Raw genomic sequence first — 25,676 nt, 5'->3', positions numbered from 1 at the left:
AGATGGGTCTAATTCAAACTATACACCTAAGGCAGGATAATTGCATGATTTGCATCATTTGATTACCTGTCTTATCTAGATATAAGTCCAGTACTTGTCAACAGTGAGAATTATTAGCCATTCAGAAAAGTCCATGATTCTTTCCCCCATTTATTAATTCACCAAGTACCGTGAAAGTGGCATCATAATATACAATGAATCATTCTCAGAATGCGATTACATTTTTGTTGCTTCTTTGCTTCATAAAACGATGTCAGTTGTTGAAAAATTGGTTTCATGCACAACAAACCATAATTAATTTCTTTATAAGAATGGTACAAAACCAACAACAAAAAAACACATAGATATAAAGCTCAGAAACTCATCAAATAACACTTATTTGAGGATAGTCGTAAACAGTGCAGTAGAGTCTAAAGTCAACATTTTCTAACGAATTAATGAAGCTTAAGTCACAGTATATGATTTCTTATTTAGAAGTAACATTGATTTGTGCAAATAAACCCTGAAGCACATTCGGCATATCCTTTTGAAGGAAGAGAAAGAAAGACAAAAAGAAGTCCCATGTCTGATACTAAACACGTTTACAACCCTTTCAGATGTGCCATCATCTCATCCCTTTCTTAGATACAAACATTTTTGTTGAATCTTAAGACAGTAAAATAGCAGAGGCTACATATAATAAATACTTAAATGCAAATAAATACAAAACTGACTTTGCGATGCTGTATTCATATCATTGTGGATTTTTTTTTTTTTTTTTTGCATGGATGTTGACCTGAATTGAATATTGTCCCCATCCCTTTTCCCACCCTGTGCTGGTAGAGTGCAATGACAAAGGTTCAAAAATATACTTTAACCCCACTGTGTACTGACTTTAAAAACACACAAACTTTGGATACTTTTACAGTATTAAACCCCATAACAACCTGAAAAGGTAGTTAGTTAACCTGAAGGTTAGTTTAAAAAATTTATTTGTCTGTCTAATAGTAGCCTTGTTAGAGTTCCCTATGTAAAGTTAGCCTTATAAGCTACCTGTTTGCATGGCTGTAACACCTGCCACCCTATAAATAAATTGTGCCACACTAATTCTGACCTCAAGTCACATCTCTTTTGTAATTCATGCAGAATTAATCATATCTATATTATGTTGATTTAAGTGATCATTGTGATGGTGTATGTATTTCAACCAAGTAGCTTCAGTATTAGAAACTGTATAACTATAAGGCCAATACAGTCATTTCACTAGGCTATATGGCCACTGATTTTGTACCAAACAAATTCAACGTTTCTCTCAATCTACATCACTAAGTGGTGTACATCCCTTAGTGTGCTCCTGCCCCTCCCTTTGCCACCCCATGTCTCCAAAGCTGGACATACAATTCTATGCAGCTCCACCGACAGTGCTGGAGTGAGTAAATCATGCGCTACGTTGATTTTCCACAGTAATGTGAATACGGCATAAAAGTTATGACGTCAACTGCATTGGCACCGAAGGTAAAAGTTCATGCAAAGAGGTGGAGAAACAGAACTCAAATATGGACAACGCCATTTATATTTTTTTAAAGATAAAATTAACTTGCTTGCAGAGGTTTAATTATATTGGGACATTTTTTTTTTATCTATTATTCATTTGGAGTAATTTTGATTGTGTGAAGGTAATGCATGCCCACCACGGTCCATCAATGCGGGATCATGCGCCATCACCACGAAAATCGGACAAAAATACTTCTTATCAACACGAATAGTCTACGAAGGATATAGCCTACATTTACATCATCATCGGTTAGTTTAAATTAAGAGAATAAATACATACATTAACATTGCACCATCCAGAGAGAGAGAGAGAGAGTGTGTGTGTCTTAGTCTTAGACTATAAACAGCTGTAGTAGCAGCTGGAATGCACTCTACACTGAGCAGGGGCGCAGGTGCTGTTCTGGTTCACACCCGTCTCTTTTCACGTTTGAAGCGCGTATAGGCTACAAGCTTAAAGATAAGTCTTTCGAGTCGTAGATACTGTACAAGTACAATAATAAAGCTTGAGATGTGCTTTGTCCTGCGCATTCTAAGGTCAGTGCTTACACGGCGCATTTTGGAAGCAAATGGTCGTGAAGTAATGGCAAGTCCGTCCACTGTGGAAAGCGGCGGCAAAGGTCGATAATGGAGCCGCATGGGACCCCGCGGCAGCGTCAATGGCTTTCTGCGCAGCTATGCTTTTATTGAATTATTATTATTTTAAAAATATAAACCGGCTTTTCATTTTGTAGAATGTCCGGTGAATGCCAAGTGAGTCTTGACGTCGCAACCTCTCTCTAGTTTACCATTCTGTCGACTTTTGGCAGCGCTTCGTGTCTCTCCGTCCTCCCTCATTCACGCACAGCCGACCACTGCTTCAAACCGGTGATCTTTTAAAAAATTTAATGTCTGCGAGTCGTCGCTGGAGCTTTAGACGCCCGGTGACGCTTTGTCCGTCATTCCCTTCAAGACCTCGTCTATTCGGTCGTCCTCGATGACCACTGTGAGGAAAAAAGACAAAGAAATTAATATTGTTATTATTGCTACGCAGTCGGTTTGATTCATACTGCCATTGTTTGCCACCGCGTCAGGCACAAAATCCACAAAACAATTCTACATACACTGTTCTCTTATTTTAAAAGAATTTTCTTTTAACCTTGATGAATATTGTAATGAAATCACTTTTAGTGATAGTTTCAAAACTCGAAAAGCACTGTCTCGCATTCCAGGAAGTAAAAATGAAACGCTTTTTATTATTTAGACTAAGCAGGGTGTATAGGTTGCATGTAGCCTATAGAGTCTGTGTTCAGTCACCTGTCATACAAACGGGTCCTTAAATAACCATCGTCTAAATGCTGTCCAATAATAAAGCATGGATGTTTAAACACGTAGAACTACACTATTTAATAATCTCGTCCTCACCTCTCTTTGCTCTGCCAATCTGGCCGAGTTTTGGGGGTCTTTTCGCCTGCGACGCCCCGAAAAACGAGCTCGAGTCTTGCAGCCCGCAGCTGAAGGACATCTGGCTAACGTCGTTGTCCGCTCCGTAGCCGCTCATCTTCCCCTCATTGTACGGCAGAACCTCGGACATGATGGCACAGAAGTTCGAGCTGAATAACAGACGACAGAGACAGAAGCGATCCTAGTTCGAGTAATAGCACCAAAATCCTCTGAATATCCACGAAACAGAGTGGTTTAAGACTGGGCAGGGGTGCTGTCGCACCGTCCAGGCGGGAAGCAGCTGGAGGAAGAGTGCAGAGTGTAAACAGTGTGTGTTTGTCTGTGTCTGCCGTAGGATGGGGGTGATCCTGAGATCATAAAGGAAACCCAGGCGGAACATTGAAGTCATCCGCCGGGTAGAGAGAGAGAGAGAGAGAGAGAGAGAGAGCGAGAGAGAGAGAATGAATGAAAAGAGAGAGAATGAGAGGAGAGAGAGAGAGAGAGAGAGAGAGAGAGAGAGAGAGAGAGAGAGAGAATGGAGCAAGGCTGACCCCTTCAGGCGAAGCTAGAAAATATGGGTAGGAAATAAGTGTCTTACTTATGTTGAACTTGTAGATGAAGCAAGGAGTACTGCCCAGCTAACCATTTTTGGTTCCCAGAACGTTCCGAGAACATACATTTTAAGGTTTATTTTTGGTTAGCCAGTCAAGTTTTCTTTACAGAAAAAAAAACAAAAAACAAAAAAAACAAAAACAAAACAAAACCACAACAAAAAAACGTTGTTTTTGGTTTGCAGAACTTTCCTTGAACATCCCCATAACATTCTCTTAACCTCAATTTTCATAATTTATTTTTAATATTCATACATTCATGCATCATTAATGACAAAGAAAACAAATCAGTCTATAGAAATAAATAATTAGCACACGATCCATGTTTTTGTTGATCCAATGTTTACATAAAATAACAACCATGAATCTCAGGCCATTCAAAACAGTAATTATAATTTAATTAAAAAAAGAACAGGAAAATCTTTTCTTAGATAAAAATGTGCAAGAACACTATATCATTAAAAAAAACTGTAACTATAAAAAAACTTCTGATCAACTTCTCCACTTGAAAAAACAGGTTCACTTCTTCCACCACTGTCATTTGCAAATTTAACAAAGAATAAAAATTTTTTTAAGGCAAAATAATTTACATGTACATTAACCATCAAGATCAAGCAATCAGATTTAGATGAACAATTAAATAAATAAACAAACTTTACAATATAGGCCTTTAATATCATGAAGTTTGCGGACGGCCACGTCTAGTGGTCTGATGTTACATGCAACACCAAAAAAAATCTAAATCTTCTTAAAAATATAAATTAACACAAAAAGCATACATGCAATGGATATTAAGACTTGTTTGTGTATTTTGTCATAAATCTTATCAGTGAAAAATAAAATACTCTTAATTCTCTGCAGTTTGAAAAGCTTCAACACTCTTTGCATTATCATCCTGAAAAATGACTTCATAATCACCAAACATATTTTCTATTGATGGAATGAGAAAAGTGTCCAAAATTTCAATGTACACCTGTGAAACGACTCTGTAGGTCTCCCCTGGTCCTTTATCTGACATGCAACCCCATCATAAATGAGTGGGGAAATTTGATCTCTACTAAGTGGTAAAGATGCTTGCCATGAAGGGGTTGAATAATTTTGAAACTGTAGAAATCATTATAAGTTGCATTTTCAGTTGAATTCGGGGAAACCACTTGAAGCATTGGTTGTGTTGAACTAAGCCTATTTCAATTGCTTTTGTTTGATTTGTTTGCTGAAGGTGTGTCAATTTTGACAATAAATCTAATTTGCAGTGGGGGTTGAATAATTTTGATTACAACTGTAAGTTGCACACCTACAATTGTTGCACACCTATATTTACCAAATGTTCTTTTTTTTTTTTTTTGGATAACTTTGGAAAAACATATATATATATATATATATATAATCCAAATAAGCTTTACAGATCATTATAGGAAAGAGTTTAAACAATGTTTTTCATGCTTGTTTAATGAGCCATAAACAATTATTACACATGCACCTGTAGAACAGCCCTTAAGACACTAACAGTTTACAGGCGGTAGCCAATTAAGGTCACAGTTACAATACCTTAGGACACTAAAGAGACCTTTCTACTGACTCTGAAAAACACCAGAAGAAAGATTTCTAGAAAGATGCCTGCTCACCTGCGTGAACATGCCATAGACCTGCTGCAGGGAGGCATGAGGACTGCAGATGTGGCCAGAGCAATAAACTGCAATGTCCATAATGTCAGATGCCTAAGACAGTGCTACAGGGAGACAGGAAGGACAGTTGATAATCCTTGCAGTGGAAAATTACATGTAACCATGTGTCCCCCTAGACGTGATCGAGAACTTGCAAATGCCTTGGTGGAAAAGTGGGGTAACATCTTACAGAACTGACAAATCTGGTGCAGTCCATGAGGATGAGATGCACTGTAGTATTTAAAGCAGCTGGTGGCCACCACATACTGACTGTTACTTTTGATATTGACTCCCATCCCATTCTTGTGGATGTTAACAATAGCGATAGCAGATATAGAAAAAATATAAGTAATGTAGCCTTTTTTACAACTAAATAAATTGCTAACCTAGCTAACTTACATAGATATTCATGTACTGAATTAAGTTACGTTAGCCAGAAAAGCTAGTTAGATGATGTTACATAAAGATACACTGACTGAACTACGTTAGTATCTAATTTGGCTTGGTAACTAAACAACATTAGGCTGTGTTCACATGTAACACCTTTTTCAGATGAAAACTGCTGGCCAAATTTTTTTTTTTTCATGCTTTCAAGCAAAAATGCTGTTCCAAAATGCAATGCAGAGCATCCCCAAAATAAGCTTGTCATTTTTGAAAACACAGTCTACTCCATAGGATTATTATGTAAAACAGGTGCTGACAACTTCAAAAAAGACGTTATATGTGAACACAGCCTTAAGTAGCTTGTTCTCCAAACACTTGCAGGTTGTGCTGCATTTCCCATGACTGTTGGACTACTAAAGATTCATTTGAATATTTTACAGGATCAACAAAGGAAAGTTTTCAAAAGAGGGCTACGATATGTACAGCTGAAATAAATATTGAAATAAATCATGTCCTTTGGTAAATTTACAGTGGGGGGAATAAGTATTGAACGTGTCAACATTTTTTAAAATGTTTAAATATATTTCAAATGAGGTTATTCACATGAAATTTTCACCAGACATCAGTGTAACTCAAGAAATCCACAAATATAAAGAATTCACAACATTAAAGTCCATAAATAAAGTTATGTGTAATAAAGTGTTATGACACAGGAAAAAAGTATTGAACAGGGTAAGAAAAAGCAGTTCTACAAGGCAAGGTAAGGCAAGAAACCAGCTGAAATCCGTAAGTAGTTACAAAGTAATTGTACTTTTGATCTGTGCAAATTAATATCAGCTGGGTTAGTAAACTGTTGGTCTATAAAAAGGCTTTTTGTTACCAAGGTGTGACACAAGAAACATTTCACGATGGGTAAAAGCAAAGAACTCTCCCAAGACCTTCGCAACCTTATTGTTGCGAAAAATATTGATGGAATTTCAAAACATCTCAATCTTCCAGTAAGCACCATTTGGTCCATTATCCGCAAGTGGAAGCAACATCACTCCATCATCAACCGGACGAAAGCATACAGCAAAGTAAACTTAATTGGTTTCAGAGAATAAAAATCAAGGCGTTAGAATGGCAGTCATATGACCTGAATCCAATTGAACAAGATTTAGAGACAATATGTTTAGAAGAATGGGCCAAAATCACACCTGAATGCTGTGGCTGATTAATTTCTTCATACAAGAAGCGTCTTGAAGCTGTCATTACAAACAAAGGCTTCTCCACTAAGTATATTAAAAAAAAAATCAGTTAGTGTGTTCAATTCTTTTCCCTTGTGCCATTCCTCTTTATTACACATAACTTCATTTATGGACTTTAATGTTTGGATTTCTTTGTATGTGTGGATTTTTTGAGTTAATACCAAAGTCTGGTGAGAATTTCATGTGAATAGCCTCATTGGAAATATATTTACTGAATAAAATGTTGACTCGTTCAATACTTATTTCCCCCACTGTATGTCCTTTGGTTGCATTATCAAAATAATTACATATGTATTTCAACATATTTATTTTTCCTATGTGTACAAGTTAAGGTAATCACATAGATTTTCTTATTTATTTATTTATAACAGCTTTTATATAAACCCAACAGACAAATCAAAGGGAGAGAAATGAGTGGAATCTCACATAATAAAGTACAAAAGAGAACACAAAGAAAGAGAGAAAAAAGCCCCCCCTTCCACCTTCTGAACAGTCCATCCCTCCCCGAAAGCACACCAGGTACAATACGATTTAAACACTCTTAACAAAACCATCAATGACCCTAGAAGTTTAATGCAAGTTTTAATCTTTATTCATCATAAATGTGTAATATATTAGCTTCCTGCTTGATGTTTACTACACCTACTGAGTTGTGCTGTCCCAGTTCAGTTTACCAATAATAGACCCATAACCAATCCCTGCATGTATGTGATATTATTGAATATTCTATTGTAAACAACTGTAGCATAGCCTAAATCAACAGACAACTTCAGCCCTTGGTTTCCATTTATAGCAGGTGGCAGAAGCAAGGACACAAACAGACCCAATATGGATTCAGTGTCACAACTTATCGCAAGGACCAGGGCACAGCACACACAAATGAAAATCTGAAATCCCCTTAGAAAAGCTACATATGGCAAGAACTGTTCTGGGGCTTCTTAAATCAATTAAACATGTACGTATATGGGTGGGGGTGGGGGGAGATTGGGGTTTCTATGTACACGGAATGGAAATTTACACTCCGTTTACAACTGAGAGTTAGTACATTTAAAGGTTCTGTGCCCTCTAGTGGCTGATCTTGGTTTAATGGTGTAGTGCAGGGTCTCCAACCTTTTTGTGAGCGAGGGCTCCCTGAAGGGATAAAATAGTCTAGAGGGCTGCTTGTTTGATATACACAAAAACTAAAAAAAATTAATTTGATATAAATATAATAAATGTAAACACAATGGTGCTTTTTTTTTTTTTTAAACTTTCAGTGAACAACATTATGTCAAAGGGATAATGTAATATCTTGATATCCTGGCATTAAATTTTTTTTAATGATTTCTCACAAGCTGTTTTAATATTTTTTATTAAAAGAAAATTGAGTTCACCCCGAGTTGAACGTCAGAGAATGCACACATGATTTCATCTCCGTTCTTGTGATCTTTAAACAGCGTGTTCACTATCAGTCATTGCTCCCTTCCGATTTTTTGTGTTTTGTCAAAAAAAATGAGCAACCCTAAATGAAGCTTCGGTTGCAGCCTGTGTCTTCTTAGCGGGTTTGGTATAAATTATTGCTGCCTGCTTAACGTTGCTTTCAACCCCTAACGTTTGTTTTTCTAAGTAATGTACCTGGTGGATAACTGCTATTGAAGGTCTTGTGGATTGTAGTACAATGTCTTGCGTTGTGCCTCTTGGATACCGCGATGCTAGCCCCACAAATGAGGCATACACTTTTGCCTCCAACAGTTGTGAAGAGAAATTCTGTCTCCCACTCCTCGTTAAAATAATGTCTATTTTGCAGGACCTGGTGCACCATCAGCCACAATTAATCCGTTGTTTTTTTTTATATAGTTGAATTCACCTTGTTTATGCCGTCAGCTCGCTACCGCCTCAACTCACAGAACAGCCTACGTCATGAGAAAAGTATGCTACGTATGTTAACAATAACGTGTAAACTTCTAAATACTTACATTTTTAAATGATGATTTTTAGGGATGCACCGAATGTTCGGCAACCGAAAGTACTGTTGTGAAATTAACAAGTGAAAAGGCCGAATAAATTTGACCGAACAATGACCTGTTTGATGACGCAACCAAATAGCCTAGCAACCAGAGTGAGACGTGCGATTGTCACGACCTCGATGAGGGGGCGCGCACATGCACGAGCTACGTGCTCTTTAGATGTTTACTGTGCGTTTGTTTTGTTTCTGCTCCGGAGTATTCTGTCACGTCGCGAGACGTAAGGGAGTAGAGTACGGAAGCAGGTAAAGACGTATTTATTTAAGGGCAGGCAGACAAATCCAAAAAACTTAGTCAGAACATAACATTAACAACGTATCTAACTATACTACATCTACTATAATACTCCGCGAGGTGTACAGGGACGCGAGCGGTATATATCCCCAATATAATCAGCCGTATAGAACCGAATAGAACCATTTTTTGCACTCTTGTCAATGCACTTTTTTGTTGTAGGCTACAGTGTGTTACATTCTTTCAGCAGTCAGTTATAGGCCTAACATAGGCTATTCAAGGGGGGCTCAAAGATGACCACATTAAAATATTTTTATTTTACTCATTTATTTATTTAAAGTTATATTGTGCCTTGTTGGTAGCCTATGCCTGCTGGAATGAAAAAAAAATGTTCAGTGTTAAATAAATATTTTCAAATTGTAGTTTTCATAATTGATTTTTTTTTCTTTAAAAAGCAAGACAAAATAGTAAAAAGCACATTTTGACTATTTAATTTATGCAATGGTGAAAAAAAAATGGCAAAATAAATGGAAAAAACACGGAAAAACGTGTTCGGTATTCAGCCTTCGGCTTTCGGCCAAGTTTTTCATTATATTCGGTTTCGGCCAAAAATTTTCATTTCGGTGCATCCCTAATGATTTTATTTGATGTTTTAATGTTATATGAAATGTTAACACAACACTTTTTTTGTAAGTATAAATTTAAAAAACCTAAAATTAATAAATAAAATTGAGCCTATTTATAGAACGGGCAACTCACAGACTACATGCGGGCTACCAGGTGCCCGTGGGCATCATGCTGGAGACCACTGGTGTACTGTCATTCACACAGACGTTTACATGGACAACAATATGCCGATATTAACCTGATTAAGACAATACTCTGACTAACAAACTACCATGTAAACAGCGATTTCTGATTACCTTAATCCGGTTAAAATCATACTCGAAGTAAAAACAAATCGAATTAAGACATGTGGAGTATTTCTATTTTAATCACATTATCAAAGTGCATTATAGACAAGTACACACCTTAATCACACTATTAACACCGTGTGGGAGTATTCACCGCATTTTGCGACAGGACACATACACATACGGCAGTGCTCAACAGTTTGATGGTAAACAAAAGAGCACGGCTGTGTCCGAAACCACATACTTACCTACTATATAGTAGGCGGAATATATGTATATCGGCTACTATATAGTAGGTAAGAATGTGGTTTTGCAGGCAGCCTGTGGCTTCAAGCTGTCGTCTATTTGCACGTATAGCATGACAAATAATTAACTGCACTTGAAGCTTTCGTAAAATTAAAAATGAAACACCCTAAACTGTATACGATACCATAATGAAGACACACTGTATGTTTATACGTGAAATTCTGGAGGGAACTTCGGACTGCGTGGCGTGGGGACGTAATGACGTGTGCCATTAACCGACCTATGTTTTATAACATGCAAAATGGGAACATGAAAGAAATATTCTAAAAGCAACTCATGTAAACACCTTAATCACAATATTGTCTTATTCAGAATAAGTTCAATAATTAGATTACTGCTGTCCATGTAAACGTAGTCACAGAAGGGCTTGAATAAGGCTTCAGAGAAATCCTATTGTACTGTTCACCTAACCCATACTTCCAAATTAATATGATCTTCTGTGTGAATTTTTCTATTTCTAAAGTCAAAGCATAATTTCAAGTAAGAACAAGTGTGGTGCAGGAACACAGTAAGTAAGCAGAGTAGGACGCAGCTGTTGCAGTGGAAAACTTTACAGATCCAAAGTTCCTGCTGACAGTCACCACTCCTCAAGCAGTGGCTAAATAAGAACCTACACATTCACAAATTTTTGACCTTTTACAACTTTCTACTTCAAAGGATGACATTATGTATTTTCCATTCCATCAGCCTATAAATCATTCCACTTACCTGAATCCTGACCAAGCTTCCACCATGTATATTCTCTCAGCCACTTAAATTTGTGTGATCCTCCTGCTCTACACTAGCTGATTAAACTGACTCAACTGAGCTCATAAAGGGTTTACCAACTGCTGAATAAATTGATGTGCTGGATCAAAATTACACAATTAATTGGAAATTAATCTGCAACTTTGTCTTACTGTGACTGCAAGTTCAATTCCAGCCCCTGACACAACTAATTTCAAATAATAAAAAAGATCCAGTAACAATACTAAGGAGACACACATAACCAAGTGCAAATTAAGGAATCAAGATTAAAATTAATATACTTCCGTGCTTTCAGGAGATACAGAAGTTTGGTTGCCAAGGATGCAGAATACATTAAAGGTTTTATGAGAGGCTATCTTAGACTTCATTCATAGCTTTCTTTTTGCTAACACATCAAGTCAATGGTGGCTGAATATCTGATAAACAGTTGTCTCTCCTTTCTATCAGTGTTCTCTTTTGTGGATTTCCTCTCTCATATTCCAATTGTATCTTCTCTCTGTCTGAGGCCTGGTAGAGGATAACCAATCTTATCCCACTGTCTCTCAGTATTTAGTAGTTCTGTAGAGCTCTTAATCCACTCTCATTTTCAGGCCTGATAGAGGGGCACGACTCTCCTGATCCCCTGCCTGCAAACTGGACATGTTGGCTGAGGTAATGCCTCATAGCAGCTGTAGCAACAACACACATGTCCGCAATCCAGCAACACACACCCTCTTGGGTTACTCAAACAGATTACACACGCATTCTCAAGGTCCCCCTCCCCCTCCCCCTCCCCTATTCGTTCAAACTCCCTCCTCATCCTCTCTCTGTGCCATTTCCTCTGGATCTGCCTATAACTGCGAAGTCCTGCCCACAGAACCACAGCAACACCGACCAGAGCAAATATGCCTGCCAGGGCCCACCAGCAGGATGCCTGGCCCTCTTGGCCAAGCCGGAGTGACTCAAAGTCAGTTGTGGTCAGGAAGTAGGTGGAGCCGTCAGTCGGGGGGCGGAGTTTAAGCAGGCGGTCTGAATCGAGGATGAGCTCCCCAGCAGCTGTGATGGATACACCCACCCTCAGCATTTCCTCAGTCTCCAGCTGGCCCTTGCTCTTTTCGCCACTCAAATACTGGCTGAGCAGGTCACCAAAGCTGTAGTTTGCCTGGTGGAACTTCTCATGCACTGTTTCCATCTGAAGACCAGACGCCTCCAGTGGACGAAGCACCCGCACCTGTGCTCCGTCTCCTCCTACCAGAGCAAAAGGCACGCTGCTCACACGCTCGTGAAGCACACGCTCACGGTCCATCCTGCAGGAGAGAGAAGCATTGTGTGTGTGTCTTTTTGATGAGTAGAAAATGTGTGTGTTTGGGAGAGTCAGCAAGACAAGGAGTCATTACAGAGGTTTCAATCAACCTGATTTTATACGAAGCTGAAAATGTGTACGTGAAAGTCTCAATGGAAATGGCTAAATACAGTGCTGTGAAAACATATTTGCCCCATCCTGATTTCTTCTGTTTTTGTGTATCTCATACTAAATTATTTCAGAAATTAAAACAAAATCTAAGATAAAACAAAGGCAACCTGTCTAAACATAAAAAATATTTTTTAAATGATAATGTTATTTATTGAAGCAAAAAAACCCAAAAAAGTTATTGAATACCAACTGGGCCTGTGTTAAAATGTATTTGCCCCCATAGTTACTAATTCCCCAAAGCTATGAAAGTGCATTCATAATGGGGTTAAGCTGGACTAGACACAACTAGGCCTGATTACTGTCAGCTCTGTTAAATCAAATCAACACTTAAATAGAACTTTTTCTACAGCATGAAGTTGATTAGGCTGGCCACACACTTGAAGATTTTAAGCCCGATTTGCAACCTCCCCAACGATCGGTTCGAGGCTTGTCAGGCTTTGTTAAAAAAAATCCTCAATTGTGTGGTGTCATTACAATTATTTTACTGCTCTGGATCGAGTCGGAGCCTCCCCGATCCCAAATTGTAAATATCAAACATGTTTGACCGTTAATGCCTGATCATAAAAAAATAAGTCCCATTCAGTGCTCTCAAAACAGCATCTTAGATCTTCTTTTGAATCATTGGTCCACATTTGAACCTGCTGAATGGCAGGCTTAGTCCTCCTTAATAGCTGCCTATATCGTGGTAAGAGATGGATGACATTATGTTTTGGTAATTGAGTCTTAACCAGTCTTGTCGGACAGGTTAAATATTGCTCAACATTGTGTTTATTTTGAGTTGTGATCAGTCCACAGAACATTATCTCAAAAAGCCTGGGGGTCATCAAGGTATTTCTCGCAAATGTGAGATGAGCCTATTTCTCGCAAATGTGAGATGAGCCTTTATGTTCCTTTTGGTTAGCAGTTATTCTTGCCTTGCTGCTCTCCCATGGATACCATTTTTGCCCAGACCGTTTCTGATGGTTCCTGACCTTATCTGAGGCAAACAAGACCTGCAGGTCCTTATATTTTTTATCTAGGGTCTTCTGTGACTTTCTGGATTGGCCACTGATACACTTTTGGAGGCATTCTGGGAAGATTCACCACTGTTCCACGTTTTCTCCATTTGGAGATAATGGCGCTCACTATGGTTTCCTGGAGCTTTAGAAACAGCTTTGTAAAACTTTCCAGATGGGTATATTTCAATAACTTTCTTTCCAATCTATTCCAAATTTATTTTCATCACAGCATAGTGTGCTGCTTGTAGAGATCTTTCTGCCTACTTCACATTGCTGGATAGGTTTAGATTCTTCAGGCTGGCAGTAATCAAGCTTGGGTGTGTCTAGTCTAATTGAATTCAACTATCAATTAAAAGTGGTTAATTGTTTGAGTGAGAAAAGGGGGCTATTACTTTTTCCAGATAGGGCCAGCAGGTGTTAGATAAACTTTTTCCAATTTCCAATCAATAAAATAAATGATCATTTAAAAACTGTATTTTTACTGAGGTTCTCTTTGTTCTATACTTCACTTTGTTTGAAAATTTGAAATAATTATGTGACAAAAAGTGAAAAAATCAAATGCTTTTTCACACACACACACACACACACACACACACACACACACACACACACACACAGAGTACTGATAATTTTTTTCATTTGTGATTTTGAAACTATACTTCTAACTACTGACAAGTTGAAGAGTGTGTTATAACAAAAGAAATGTTACTGCACTAGATTAATGTGGGGAATTATAATTTACTAGAGGGTGCAACTGAAGAAATACACTGCTTAGAAAAAAACCCCCACAGAAACCTCTGGTAGACAGGAGATATGTAGATAGTCTGTGAATAAAACATAAGGGGAGAAATGCACCATGCAAAATGCAACATTGTCTCACCAGGTTCGTGCCAAACTGTTCCACACCAGTTTATGCTCCTGGAGGAGTAGTTTCTGAATAACACCAAAAGTTCCTTCCTTAAATTGACTGCTCAGGGGCTCCTCTATGGGCTGCACTGTGCCTGCAGAGACAGGGGATGAGTTTTAAATGGTCGTATCTATTTGTATGGACAGGGTCCTCCGTCGCCACTCAGTGGCTTGCTCAGTTGGGATAAATTTGCACCTTTAATATCTGTATACCATGTTGATATTTCTGTAAAGCTGCTTTGAGACAGTGTCTATTGTAAAAAGCGCTATACAAATAAAATAAATAAATAAATAAATAAATAAATAAAAAAATCTGTACTTTACTGTTTTTAATTAAATATGAGCAGAACCAAGAACTATAAGATGTTGCTCAAGTGGTTCTATTTTGGCAATATTACATTCTTATATTTAGATTTTGGGACCAGTAACATATCAACAAAATACCACATTGCAAGTGAAGTTGTGTAGTTTAAGCACTATAGCAATTCTGGGATTTTTTTATGTTTTTGAAAGTAACAGACAGTGAGAAGTAACAGCAAGATACACTGAAAATGCAAGATCATGAATAGCCCTATGAATCAGCACACAGAAGTGAATTACTTAGCTAATTATCAAAATCTACATTATTTAAAACAATTTCATTACATTATATTATATTACATTAGGACTAAACTGATCTAAAACTCATCCAGCCAATAAGATTCTCAGTATGATTCCTGTTTGAGAATTAAAAGCAGCTTACCTTCAATAACCACATACTGCAGACACTTCCCGGGTGTGGCATTCAATAGTCCCACTAGTTCCTCATTTAACGCCATATGAGGAGCATCCTGAAACCACAAATCCGTGTATTGCATGCATATGTTTTTACATATACAGATAGGCTTACAAACACAAACCTGATTGTTACAATGTTATAATAAATAAGGCTGTTATGTTAATGGCTGTTCTTGTAAAGCAAAAGGCAACAGAAGTAAACAAGACGATCCTCACATTAAGTTTGTCCACAGTTTTGCATTTCTTTCTGTATAAATAATAGAAGAGGCCTGAGAAAGCGATGCTGGAACCTAAAAGCACTGTGTCCATTGTCCCAATAGAGAATTCCTCCATCTTCTTCTTTTTCTTACTTGTTAATCCTCACAGGGTGGGAGCTATACTATATTTGTGTAAACAAAAGAGAAACAATAAATTAATGTGATGAAGAAAGATTATTTTTCTTGTTCTAAATTAATTAAAGTACAATATTCCCTTTATGTTAGTACATTCAGTGCATCAAAATAAAATTCATTTTAGTCATTTTTGCCTCCCGATGTGTACAATCTTCAGGTGGTGCGACCGTCTGACCCTAGGTGCAGATTAAGTAAACAATTAAAATGACTTATTTACTCAAATAAAAATCTAAATAAAATAGTTTGGCCTTATTTTATGTTTGATACATTTACATATATAACAATGTTGCAAAATAGAAAAGCTTAAAAATTATTCGACTCATTGAAACACTTGTCCATAAATTCTTCCTGTGATGGAACACAGGAGGACATAGGAACATACAAGGACATCTTTGAAAACATACGACAGGAGAACATACGACATAGAAACACAGGACATCTTTGCAAGAACTGAGGTGTGCTGTGAGCTGTGACAAGCAGCATTCCAAGAGTGCTGATTTTCAGTATAACAGCTCTCATGCTCCTGTGATATTGCTTAAATACAACCATTCTATAAACAAGACATTAATCAAGTGGCATTTCAGACACAATATGGCCAAATGTTGTTTAGTTTTTGCTCCCTCAATGAAAATAGTTCCCAAAGAAGCCACAGCTGGATAGAGAATTTTTATGTGTTGCCATGGTATTGACAGCCCGTTTAGCAACGGTTTCAATGTAATGAACTATGGCTAGAATTGAAATTTTATGTTGCGTTCACAAAAAAGTGGAGTGATGCACCAATGCTGTTAAACTAAATATCAGCACTCTTGGAATACCACCTGTCCAATCAAATTATTAGACAGGAACCAACTGTTGTATAAACTGATTCCACAATATAACCTTTGTGATCACTATATTCATTACATAATGTGTAGAAATGTCAAATCAAGCAGTGACGCAGATGTTGTTTGAAGACTGGAGCGTGATATCAGGAGAACTGGAGTAGGTCATATCAGTGTTAGCAGAGAAAACAGATCGTGTCAAACAATAAAGTTTTGGTCGGTGCACAATCAATATTATAGGAAAACAAAACAAAAAAATATCTGGATTCCATGTGACTCTCTATTCCCTATATAAGTGCAGTACACACGGTATGGAAAGCTGGCTGTCCTATTCAATTTCCAAACAGACCGCTATGTAAACATAAATGTTAGCATTCAGCTAGCTGGAGTGACTGTGGGATTTTAACCACATGAACAAATTGAGAGTAAAGTACATGGACACATCACAGCCACACGATAAAACAGATCTAGGGGTTATTCCACATGGCACAAACTACTGTTACGATATTAACGTAACTTCAATAACAGTAACGACTTTACCCTCAAGCCAGTCAGAAATCACATCCCCGGAAGTTAAGCGTTAGTTTTGATCATGTACTGTACTGTGGCGACTTCTTGCGGCGATGCGCACACCAAGCGGCGGTGCGCACACCAATCGGCGGCTGACTAGAAGCGGTGCATGCCGGTTACAATTTTTGTCCGACTTAGAGACAGCGCAGATGCCACGTCATTGTGACGTGTGACATCAAAATACCGCGATAGCGATACGAGAGCAGCCGGCTCCCTCAGCCAGCGCAGCTTCTCTCTCTCTCTCTCTCTCTCTCTGTTTATTTATTACTTTATTTATTTGTTAACATTTATTTCCCAAAAAACATATGTTTCACATAACGAATTCTATAACAACTTAAAACATTAGTAAAATTTTAACGTCAAGTATTATATATATATGATACAATATATATGAACAATAAGCATAATATTCTTAACAAAGACATTAAGGAAACGATATTCACATAATAAAGAGGAAGAAAGAAGAAAGGAAAAAAGAGAAAAAATAACAGAAAAAAGTTATATGTGTATAGTCAAAATAAAAAGGAGGAATTTAGTTCTTATATATGTCCATAGTTCTGATAGTTTTACGGCTTGAAAGTCCTTGTAATGTTTCAAAATAGATCTTTATGTCAGCCATGAAATGGGTGATATTGGGTATGCTTTCAAACCACTTACATTTGTGTATATAAAACTTACCAAGTAAGATTATAAGATTTAACATAAAAATGTGACTCTTGTCTATATCTTTTTTGTCATAATAAATAACATCTATTTTCTCTATGTTAATTTTAATTCCACTTAACGTATTAAATAAACATTTAATATCAACCCAAAAGAATTTAACATACACACATTAAAAAAAGATGTAAAATAGTTTCAGTATCCATTGTACAAAATACACAAGATTCAGAAAGATCAGTTTTATATCTTTTTAAGAACTGGTTTGTTGGATAAATTACATGTATAATTTTAAAGTATATTTCAGAAACTTTATTATTGACAGTATTTGTTATTATAAGTCCAAATCAATTTCCAACTAATATTCTCAAAAGGGTTATTATAAAAATATTTATTATGAAATATATGTCGTTGCATGACAATGAATCAAACATCTAAAAAAAATTATTATTGCATTTGCTATCTTTAATATCAACACTGTTCAACAAGGCCTCTTTTTTAAACATTTGAAATATTTATAATATTAATAATATATAAAAATATATTAATATTATTATTATCATCATTATTATTAATACTATTATATTCTATATAATACATATAATATATTATTATATAATAATATAATATATTATATTAAATATATAATATATTATTATTATATATATAATATATAATAATAATAATTTAATAATTGTAAAATGAGTCGTATGAAACTTTTGCCACTGGTACACTTCGCTATAGGAACAAGCTATAAGGAATTAAAGTCGCTCGCTTCGTGCATAGGGTGGTTCTCATTTCTTATTTGTGCATCCTCACTTCCTTTCCTTGCATCTTAGTCCACCCCTTTAGGATGTAAGAGAAGGATGCAAGGATGAGATGCGAGGAGAGAGGAATCAGATGGAATATCCTCGCTCTCTCAAGTGTGTGAGGGAAATTATTCATTTTTACTTTGTAATAGTTTTGTTCTTGTTCTATTTCATTCTCATCAGAGGATAACACCTAAGAAGGCCATGTCATGTCACTGAGATCACTACAGAATGTTTATCTGCTTACAAAGACACAAACATGTTCTTCTGTTCAAGGTTCATCTAAACATCTTCCAAGATCCTAAAACAAAGCCTGTTTTGAACTGCCTCAAACTGCTTCTTATCGGTACACAGAATTATGTGACGCTCTGCATTTCATATATATAGTAGTGGTTTAGTACAAGGGCTTCAGACCGCTCTCTTTATTCTATCCTTCTTTATTCTATCCTGTATTAACCATCTTTCTGTAATAAACCTTTTTACCTTCAGAGGACGAGCCTGTGAGTGTTGTCTAATTTCCACGACAATTTGGTGTCTCCTGGCTGTGCTGCGTGAGTCTTTTCAGCTTTTCTGGACAACAAGCAAACCAGAGGATGCTCGTGGAAAAGTTTCACCCTGAAATTTGTGTTCACGCGAAGGCGGTTTGCTCTTTGTTGTGCAGAGTGAAAGACCGATGCAGCCTTACCACTGACTGGTAGGAATCATTAAGAATTTAAAATTAGAATTAGAATTTTTAAAAGTCATTGTGTATTGCTGTCTCTATGGAAGGGAGTCATTGATTTAGAATTAGAATTTTATGAAGTCATTGTGTATTGCTGTCTGTATGGAAGGGAGTCAATGGTATAAGAAATGCGTGTATTACATTGAGAGAAGTATTACATGGAGGCGATTTCTTATAAGAAGTTCGGGGAACTTCGCCTTTGGGATGGCAGAGAGATTGGTGTTTCTTAGATCACAGTTTCAAAACTAAGATATATACCGACAGGTATATATATAGAGAGAGAAAGATAATAATGGTAAAAGAGTCCGTTTTGAGGAATAGATAAGTAAAGAGAGTACTTATTAAGAAGCGCAAGAGGCACAGTATTTTTACGGCGGATTATTATCAAGTGGCATGCTCCATTGACTCATTCCATCATATCAGCGGTACATGATATATTTGGCAAATTTAACGCACAAGTAAATTTTATTGAGATAAAAATAATAATAAATTTTTTTTTTTTTTTTTAAAAAGAAGGGAAGAGAAAACTGTAAGTCCTACCAAATGTATGGGGACTCGCCCTCAGAGGTAATCTCTTTTACATTCTTAAGGTTTACTCTATTGACCCTATAAGTTATATGATTAATTGAATGTCTAGAGATTTGGCACACATTTTGAACCTTTTCTGTCTGTGTATGAGAATGCATATTCACTTGATTTTCATATCACGTTAAATTGATTAAAATTTTGAAAGTTATAGAAGCTGTAAAAATAAAAATAAAATAAAATAAAATAAAATATGGGGAAAACATATAGCAAAGCACATCCTGTGACAGGGTGCTCATATGTTGATCCTAATATCATGTTTATGCATGTGAATTATGGGGAAGGATGTTTGAATCAATATGATGTATGTGTTAAAGAATGTGCTTTCCCAGAAAAAGGTAGTTTTAGCCTCAGACAGTTAGAACAACTGAAACTTAATTTGGAGACAAAGGAGAGAGAGAGACCCCTAAAACAAAGAGCGAAGTGCAGTTTTTGGCTGTCTGGAAGGCATTTGCTTAATGGCAGAGCGAGGCACATAAAAGAGAGAAAAAATGTCAGGCAGCGCCCTCATCTGTTTCTCAGTGTGCTAAATTGCAGAAAGCCGATCCCGACCTGGACTCTGCCCCACCGCGATGCCCACAGCCAGTAAGGAGAGAGGAACCTGCAGTTTCAGAGGCACCACCTCACGATGAAGCGGCCCAGCCTACGCCACTCCATCCGAACCTGTCAGAACTGAGCCACCAACCCCCACCGAACTATGCTCCAGCCGTCCTAGCTTCACCGGTGGCGTTACACACAAGATCCCAAGTGAAGGGACCAACAACGTTGCTGCCTGAGGGCTTCAGACCAACAAAATCGGACAGAGAAGGGACAGTGCATGCCGTGGTAAATGCCCCAATGCTACAAGTGGCCAGAGAAGGAGGCCCTATGCTAGTTCACAGACCCTGGACATTGGAAGACATCAGGAGCAGCATGATGCATCTGCTGGCGCTCCGTGAAGTAGGAGGACGAAAGTTTGGGGATGAACTTCAGATATTCTGCAGACAATTCAGATCATGAACTACGACGACTGCTCATGGCGAAACTTGGCACGGACTGGGTCAAGGTTTCACGTGAATTCCCAGAGAACGATGCCCGCCTGATCAACCCACAGTGGGATGATGGAGTCAAAGCAAGGTACAGAGCACAAATCATGGCGCTCCAGCAGAGGCTGATGAACACCTTTCCTGTGCGACTGGACATGACAAAAATAGCGATGTGTAAACAACAAGACTCAGAGACTGTATCACAGTACCTGTCCTGGTTCACTGAGATCCATGACGCAAACTCAGGCTTGGAGAAACCTGACGCTCTGGCAGATGGGCTAGGCGGCCATCACAGCATGGGAGACACATCTCAGAAACAGCTTTATGAACGGCATTAAACCAGTAATTGCTGCTATAATCAATCAACAATGTATCACCTGGGACACCGGAAACCTCACACAAGTGGAAAGGTATGCAATCCACATGGAGAAGCTCCTACGAGAGGCAAAGGAAAGAAAGATGGAGAGGAGAGGAAGACCAAAAGCATGCAGACGAGGAAGACCCGGCCGTCAGGGCTATGGACCAGGATTAAACTGTTACAACTGCAGAAAAGTTGGACATTTTGCTGGAGACTGTCCAGAGCAGAAGCGAACTGACAGGTGGAGTTAAGGGAAGGGTGAGGCACCTGGGAACAAAAGAGGTGACATCAGACACCCAAACTATCAGTTAGCTCACAAAGAACAGTAATATATGCACACACCCACATACAACATTAGTCAGACTGACAATTCACAAATGTCTGAACCAGTCAGGACCCTTAACCTTTTAAAGTATAATGCCTCTCCTTTTACACAGTTACTATGTATATCTCTTGTAGTTAATGGGCAAAATGTCACATTTTTGGTAGATTCAGGAGCAATGTATTCAGTAATAAAACACTGTGACTTAAAAGAATCCCCAAAGACGACTTCACGGTCACTGCACTCCATGGGTGTAACAGGGCATTCAGTATTGGACCTAATTTCGTCTTCATGTCCAGTCAATCTACTGGGCAGGGACTTATTGTGTGTTTTACACTTAAATTTGATGTCCCCACCTCAGGGAGTAACAATAACTGACGACTCATCTTTGGGAACTCCATTTGTTAAAGAAACAGAGCTCTGTGTTTATCAATGGTCCATGCATAACAAGCCTAGTGCTTGTTGACATTGGCACATGATAAGATGAAGGACAACTATGTTGATTTTATGTTGTCCTCTGTCCTCCATTGCACAGCGCAAGTGCATGAAGGAAAAGACTTTAATTTGGAGAAAGAATGGTTTATGAATATCCCAGAAAGTGAAGAGCTGTACCTATATTGGTGTGACAAATTTTGTGCATGTTTAGTCAAATTGAGTGACACTCAGTTGCGTGCATTTTTAGTCCCAGAATCTGCGCCCCTTGTCTCATTAGCCAAAATAAAGAACAAACAGTAGAAAGACGTGGGACCGTGGGTCAGATTATGTGAGAGTGGGAAAATTACAGATTGGGAACAGAAACCCAACTTGTGGTACAGCCCGACACTGGGAGTTTATAAAAAATTCTTTCAGAAAATGTGCAAGGTTAACCGGGATGTTATTTGTCATGAAAAGAGAATGTTTCTGAGCCTTGGGACAAGCCCCACACCCCTAGAGACACACCCACAATTGAAGAAGGTACCTCTCGGGCTGTGGACCCAAGGGAAACATGATGTAGGCCTGATTAGAAGTGCACCACCAGTCGTGATCACGCTCAAATCTGACTTTAGGCCCAGACAATCTCAATACCCTCTTTAATCAGAAGCTATTGAGGGCATTGGACCAGATTTCAATTCATTATTGAAGGCAGGGGTCATTGTTACCTGTCCTGATTCGTCAGTGCGCACTCCAATATTTCCAGTGTGAGAAGCAAAAAAAACCCCAAAAAACCCTACAACCTGATGAATGGAGATTTGTACAAGATTTGCAAGCGGTTAATGCAGCAGTCAAACAGAGAGCTCCAGACGTGCCAAATTCTTACACTATATTAAGCCAGGTTCCAGCAAATAGCGAATGGTTTTCAGTCATAGATTTAGCTAATGCGTTTTTTCAGTATATCTCTTGATAAAGACAGTCAGTTTTGGTTTGCGTTCATATTTGATGGACGTATTTACACTTTCACTCGCTTGTGTTAAGGATATTGTGAGTCACTAACGATATACAACCAAATGCTAAAGGACAGCTTAGCACCTCTACCACTTTCTCCAGGGCACAGTGTGAAACTGACACACTGACACACTGCACTATGCAAATGTGATGCACACACTAACAAATTAGACCATGTTTTCCTAGGAAAGCTTGAGCAGACAGTGCAGCAAAGCAAGCAGCTGCAGCTATGGTCCCAAAACTCAAAAGAAAATAATCACTCCTTCTTTACAGCTTTCAGACCTCCAAGCACAAGCTATGGACGAGGAAAAGGCTGTGTGGCGCAAAGCAGGCTACACGGTTGTTGATGGAGTTTGGCAATGCCCCCAGGGCCGTCCTTGTCTTCAAAGTTGATGCATGGCAGGGACCATGCGGCAAAAGGGGGAATGATAGTTACAGTAAAGCATTGGTTTCTCTAATTACTCTAAAAAAAACAACAACAAAAATTGTTTACGCTGTTTTCGGAACTCATGATGTGGGTTGAGGTTCGAAGGTAGAGAAGGCCATGTCCCTATGTCCAAACAGGACTCAGACGCTGTAGCAAAGGTGTTGCTTGGAGAAGTAATTCCTAGATGGGGAACTCCCACAAAAAATCTCCAGTGATAATGGCACACCTTTTGTGAACCATGCCCTTAAGTAGGTGGGTGAATATTTGGGTATTGACTTAAACAGCACTGTGCATATCATCCAGCTAGTGGTGGGGTGGTAGAGAGAAAATGGGACACTAAAAAAACAGATTGAGCAAATACTGTTCTGAAGCAAGCTTAGGATGGGCTTAGCCCCTTTGGGATACTGTTTGGGAGACCTCCACACACAGGAATTGGACCTGTGACAGCACCTCTTCCTGACGCTGCAGCGTGTGATGATGCAATGTTAAATTACTGTGCAACCCTGTCCTTTGCTTTGCACTCTATCCACAAGCAGGTAAAGGCAGCACTTCCAGCTCCAGCCACGGGTCCGCTGCATGATCTAAAGCCTGGAGAGTGGATCATGATCAAGGACTTCCGCAGGACCAGGTGGAATAAGCCATGGTGGTCTGGGCCATTCCAGGTTCTCTTTGTCACTCATTCAGCAGTGAAAGTCAACCAGAGAGCCACATGGATGCGTGAAAGCCACTGAAGGAGGGTGCCAGAGCCGAGCATTGAGCTGGAGAAGACGGGACTTCGACAGGACGACTAGAAAGTGATTCTCTATCAAGAGGCCTCTAGGAGGACCTACGCTCACGAGCAACGATCTGCATATACACACCCACACAACGTCACACGTCCCCTCGTCACACAGTATTCTATCATTGAACGCATGCGGTCTGCAGTACGCAACCCTCTGCAGACTAGTGAGACGGGGTTTGATTGGCTGAATTCAGTACTCGGGGGATGGGGCTCGTGGATATTAACCGTCTGTCTACCAATAGGTGCAATAATTCTTCTTGTCTTGCTCATTTTGCCTTGTATAGTTTCTCTCGTTCGGAGCAGTCTCTCACGCTCATTGAAATCACTAATGGCCAAATGCTGATGTTGGCAAAGACTGATTACTATCCCTATGATGACCAACCTGACTTGTATCCTAAACCTGACGGGGTATCAGATTCTCCCAGCGACACTGACGATGATGACCCATTGACATCCATTTCACTCCTATTGTAAATATTCCTTTGAACATGACGATTCTCATTTCACCCTAAATGAGCTTGCTTGACTACAGACTACTTTATATCCGCAAAAAACCCTTAGTGCCTTTATTATTTCTTGTTTATGATGAATTCAGTTGAACCGTGAAAGGATTCTGAAGTTCTGATGTACTCACAGCATAGTAATTTCTCTGTTAACTTTAGTTATCATATTTTTTAATGATAAAATGGGGGAAATGTGAGGGAAATTACTCATTTTTACTTTGTAATAGTTTTGTTCTTGTTCTATTTCATTCTCATCAGAGGATAACGCCTAAGAAGGCCATGTCATGTCACTGAGATCAGTACAGAATGTTTATCTGCTTACAGAGACACAAACATGTTCTTCTGTTCAAGGTTCGTCTGTCCAAGATCCTAAAACAAAGCCTGTTTGAACTGCCTCAAACTGCTTCTTATCGGTACACAGAATTATGTGAGGCTCTGCGTTTCATATATATAGTAGTGGTTTAGTACAAGGGCTTCAGAGCACTCTCATTATTCTATCCTGCTTTATTCTATCCTGTATTAACCATCTATCTGTAATAAACCTTTTTACCTTCAGAGGACAAGTCTGCGAGTGTTGTCTAATTTCCACGACAAGTGTCACTTAAAAACGACGTCAATTAATGATGATTGTGTTCAGCTGGATTACCTCACTGCACTTCAGGGATATGCCGTTATGCCTTTTTTTTTTTTTGGATGTGCTGTTATGTTATTGGAGCTTGGTTAATAACAACATTCTTAATAAATCAAAATACACTGATAGTATGTACAATGTCTGGGTTATTCAACAATGAATTAATGAACTATAATAAAAATTATTGCATAAATCATTGCATAAATTGTTGCATAAATTATTGCATCTTGTGTGCAGCTTTGCATATCCAAACATGCAAGGCTCAATTAATTACAATACTCATTGTAAGCATATTATTATTTAATTATATTTCACACAAAATTCCATCACATCACCGAAGGACTTTTTGTTTGAGATTGTGGCAGATGTAAAGGAGGAGGGGAATTTATATTTGCATCAGGTTTACAACTGTGTATCCTTGCTCCTAGCTTCTCTAAAAGCCTCCTCACTCCT

General features: G+C 38.3%; 2 protein-coding genes and 1 long non-coding RNA gene across 6 annotated transcripts; 1 reads left to right on the top strand and 2 right to left on the bottom strand.

Moving 5' to 3' along the window:
• Window positions 1-2,339: 2,339 nt before the first annotated feature.
• Window positions 2,340-3,348, bottom strand: camk2n1a (calcium/calmodulin-dependent protein kinase II inhibitor 1a). The gene is made up of 2 exons (XM_053651264.1): window positions 2,935-3,348; window positions 2,340-2,513 (listed from the first exon to the last, which is right to left on the bottom strand). Exons 1-2 carry the CDS (start codon window positions 3,101-3,103, stop codon window positions 2,443-2,445), a joined length of 240 nt encoding a protein of 79 aa, XP_053507239.1. The 5' UTR covers window positions 3,104-3,348; the 3' UTR covers window positions 2,340-2,442.
• Window positions 3,349-10,069: 6,721 nt separating this feature from the next.
• On the bottom strand, window positions 10,070-19,144 carry mul1a (mitochondrial E3 ubiquitin protein ligase 1a). 2 transcript variants are annotated; one of them, XM_053651261.1, is made up of 5 exons: window positions 18,932-19,144; window positions 15,413-15,575; window positions 15,162-15,249; window positions 14,394-14,514; window positions 10,070-12,348 (listed from the first exon to the last, which is right to left on the bottom strand). In XM_053651261.1, the coding sequence occupies exons 2-5, from the start codon at window positions 15,527-15,529 to the stop codon at window positions 11,649-11,651; spliced, it is 1,026 nt and encodes a 341-aa protein (XP_053507236.1). In that variant the 5' UTR covers window positions 15,530-15,575; window positions 18,932-19,144; the 3' UTR covers window positions 10,070-11,648. The 2 variants fall into 2 exon arrangements, with proteins under 2 accessions (XP_053507236.1, XP_053507237.1); XM_053651262.1 differs by lacking the exon at window positions 18,932-19,144 and adding an exon at window positions 16,950-17,231.
• Window positions 19,145-19,258: 114 nt separating this feature from the next.
• On the top strand, window positions 19,259-25,361 carry LOC128624009 (uncharacterized). Of its 3 annotated transcripts, none has more exons than XR_008388711.1 (3): window positions 19,259-19,594; window positions 19,683-19,736; window positions 20,277-25,361. It is a non-coding gene; the product is annotated as an uncharacterized LOC128624009 (long non-coding RNA). The 3 variants fall into 3 exon arrangements; XR_008388710.1 differs by having other exon boundaries at window positions 20,087-25,361; XR_008388709.1 differs by having other exon boundaries at window positions 20,072-25,361.
• The last annotated feature ends 315 nt before the right edge of the window (window positions 25,362-25,676 follow it).

This window comes from Ictalurus furcatus, chromosome 20, assembly GCF_023375685.1.
Source record: "Ictalurus furcatus strain D&B chromosome 20, Billie_1.0, whole genome shotgun sequence".
Lineage (NCBI taxonomy): Eukaryota > Metazoa > Chordata > Actinopteri > Siluriformes > Ictaluridae > Ictalurus > Ictalurus furcatus.
This window is presented reverse-complemented; position numbering and strand designations above follow the sequence as displayed.

What these genes read in the sequence shown, in the direction of transcription:
- camk2n1a (XM_053651264.1), bottom strand. Translation starts at nt 3,103, where the DNA reads ATGTCCGAGGTTCTGCCGTACAATGAGGGGAAGATGAGCGGCTACGGA. An exon ending in GATTGGCAGAGCAAAGAGAG is followed by an intron (nt 2,514 to 2,934) that starts GTGAGGACGAGA and finishes TTTTCCTCACAG; the next exon opens with TGGTCATCGAGGACGACCGA.
- mul1a (XM_053651261.1), bottom strand. Translation starts at nt 15,529, where the DNA reads ATGGAGGAATTCTCTATTGGGACAATGGACACAGTGCTTTTAGGTTCC. An exon ending in GCAGTATGTGGTTATTGAAG is followed by an intron (nt 14,515 to 15,161) that starts GTAAGCTGCTTT and finishes CTGTCTCTGCAG; the next exon opens with GCACAGTGCAGCCCATAGAG. An exon ending in AACAGTTTGGCACGAACCTG is followed by an intron (nt 12,349 to 14,393) that starts GTGAGACAATGT and finishes TCTCTCCTGCAG; the next exon opens with GATGGACCGTGAGCGTGTGC.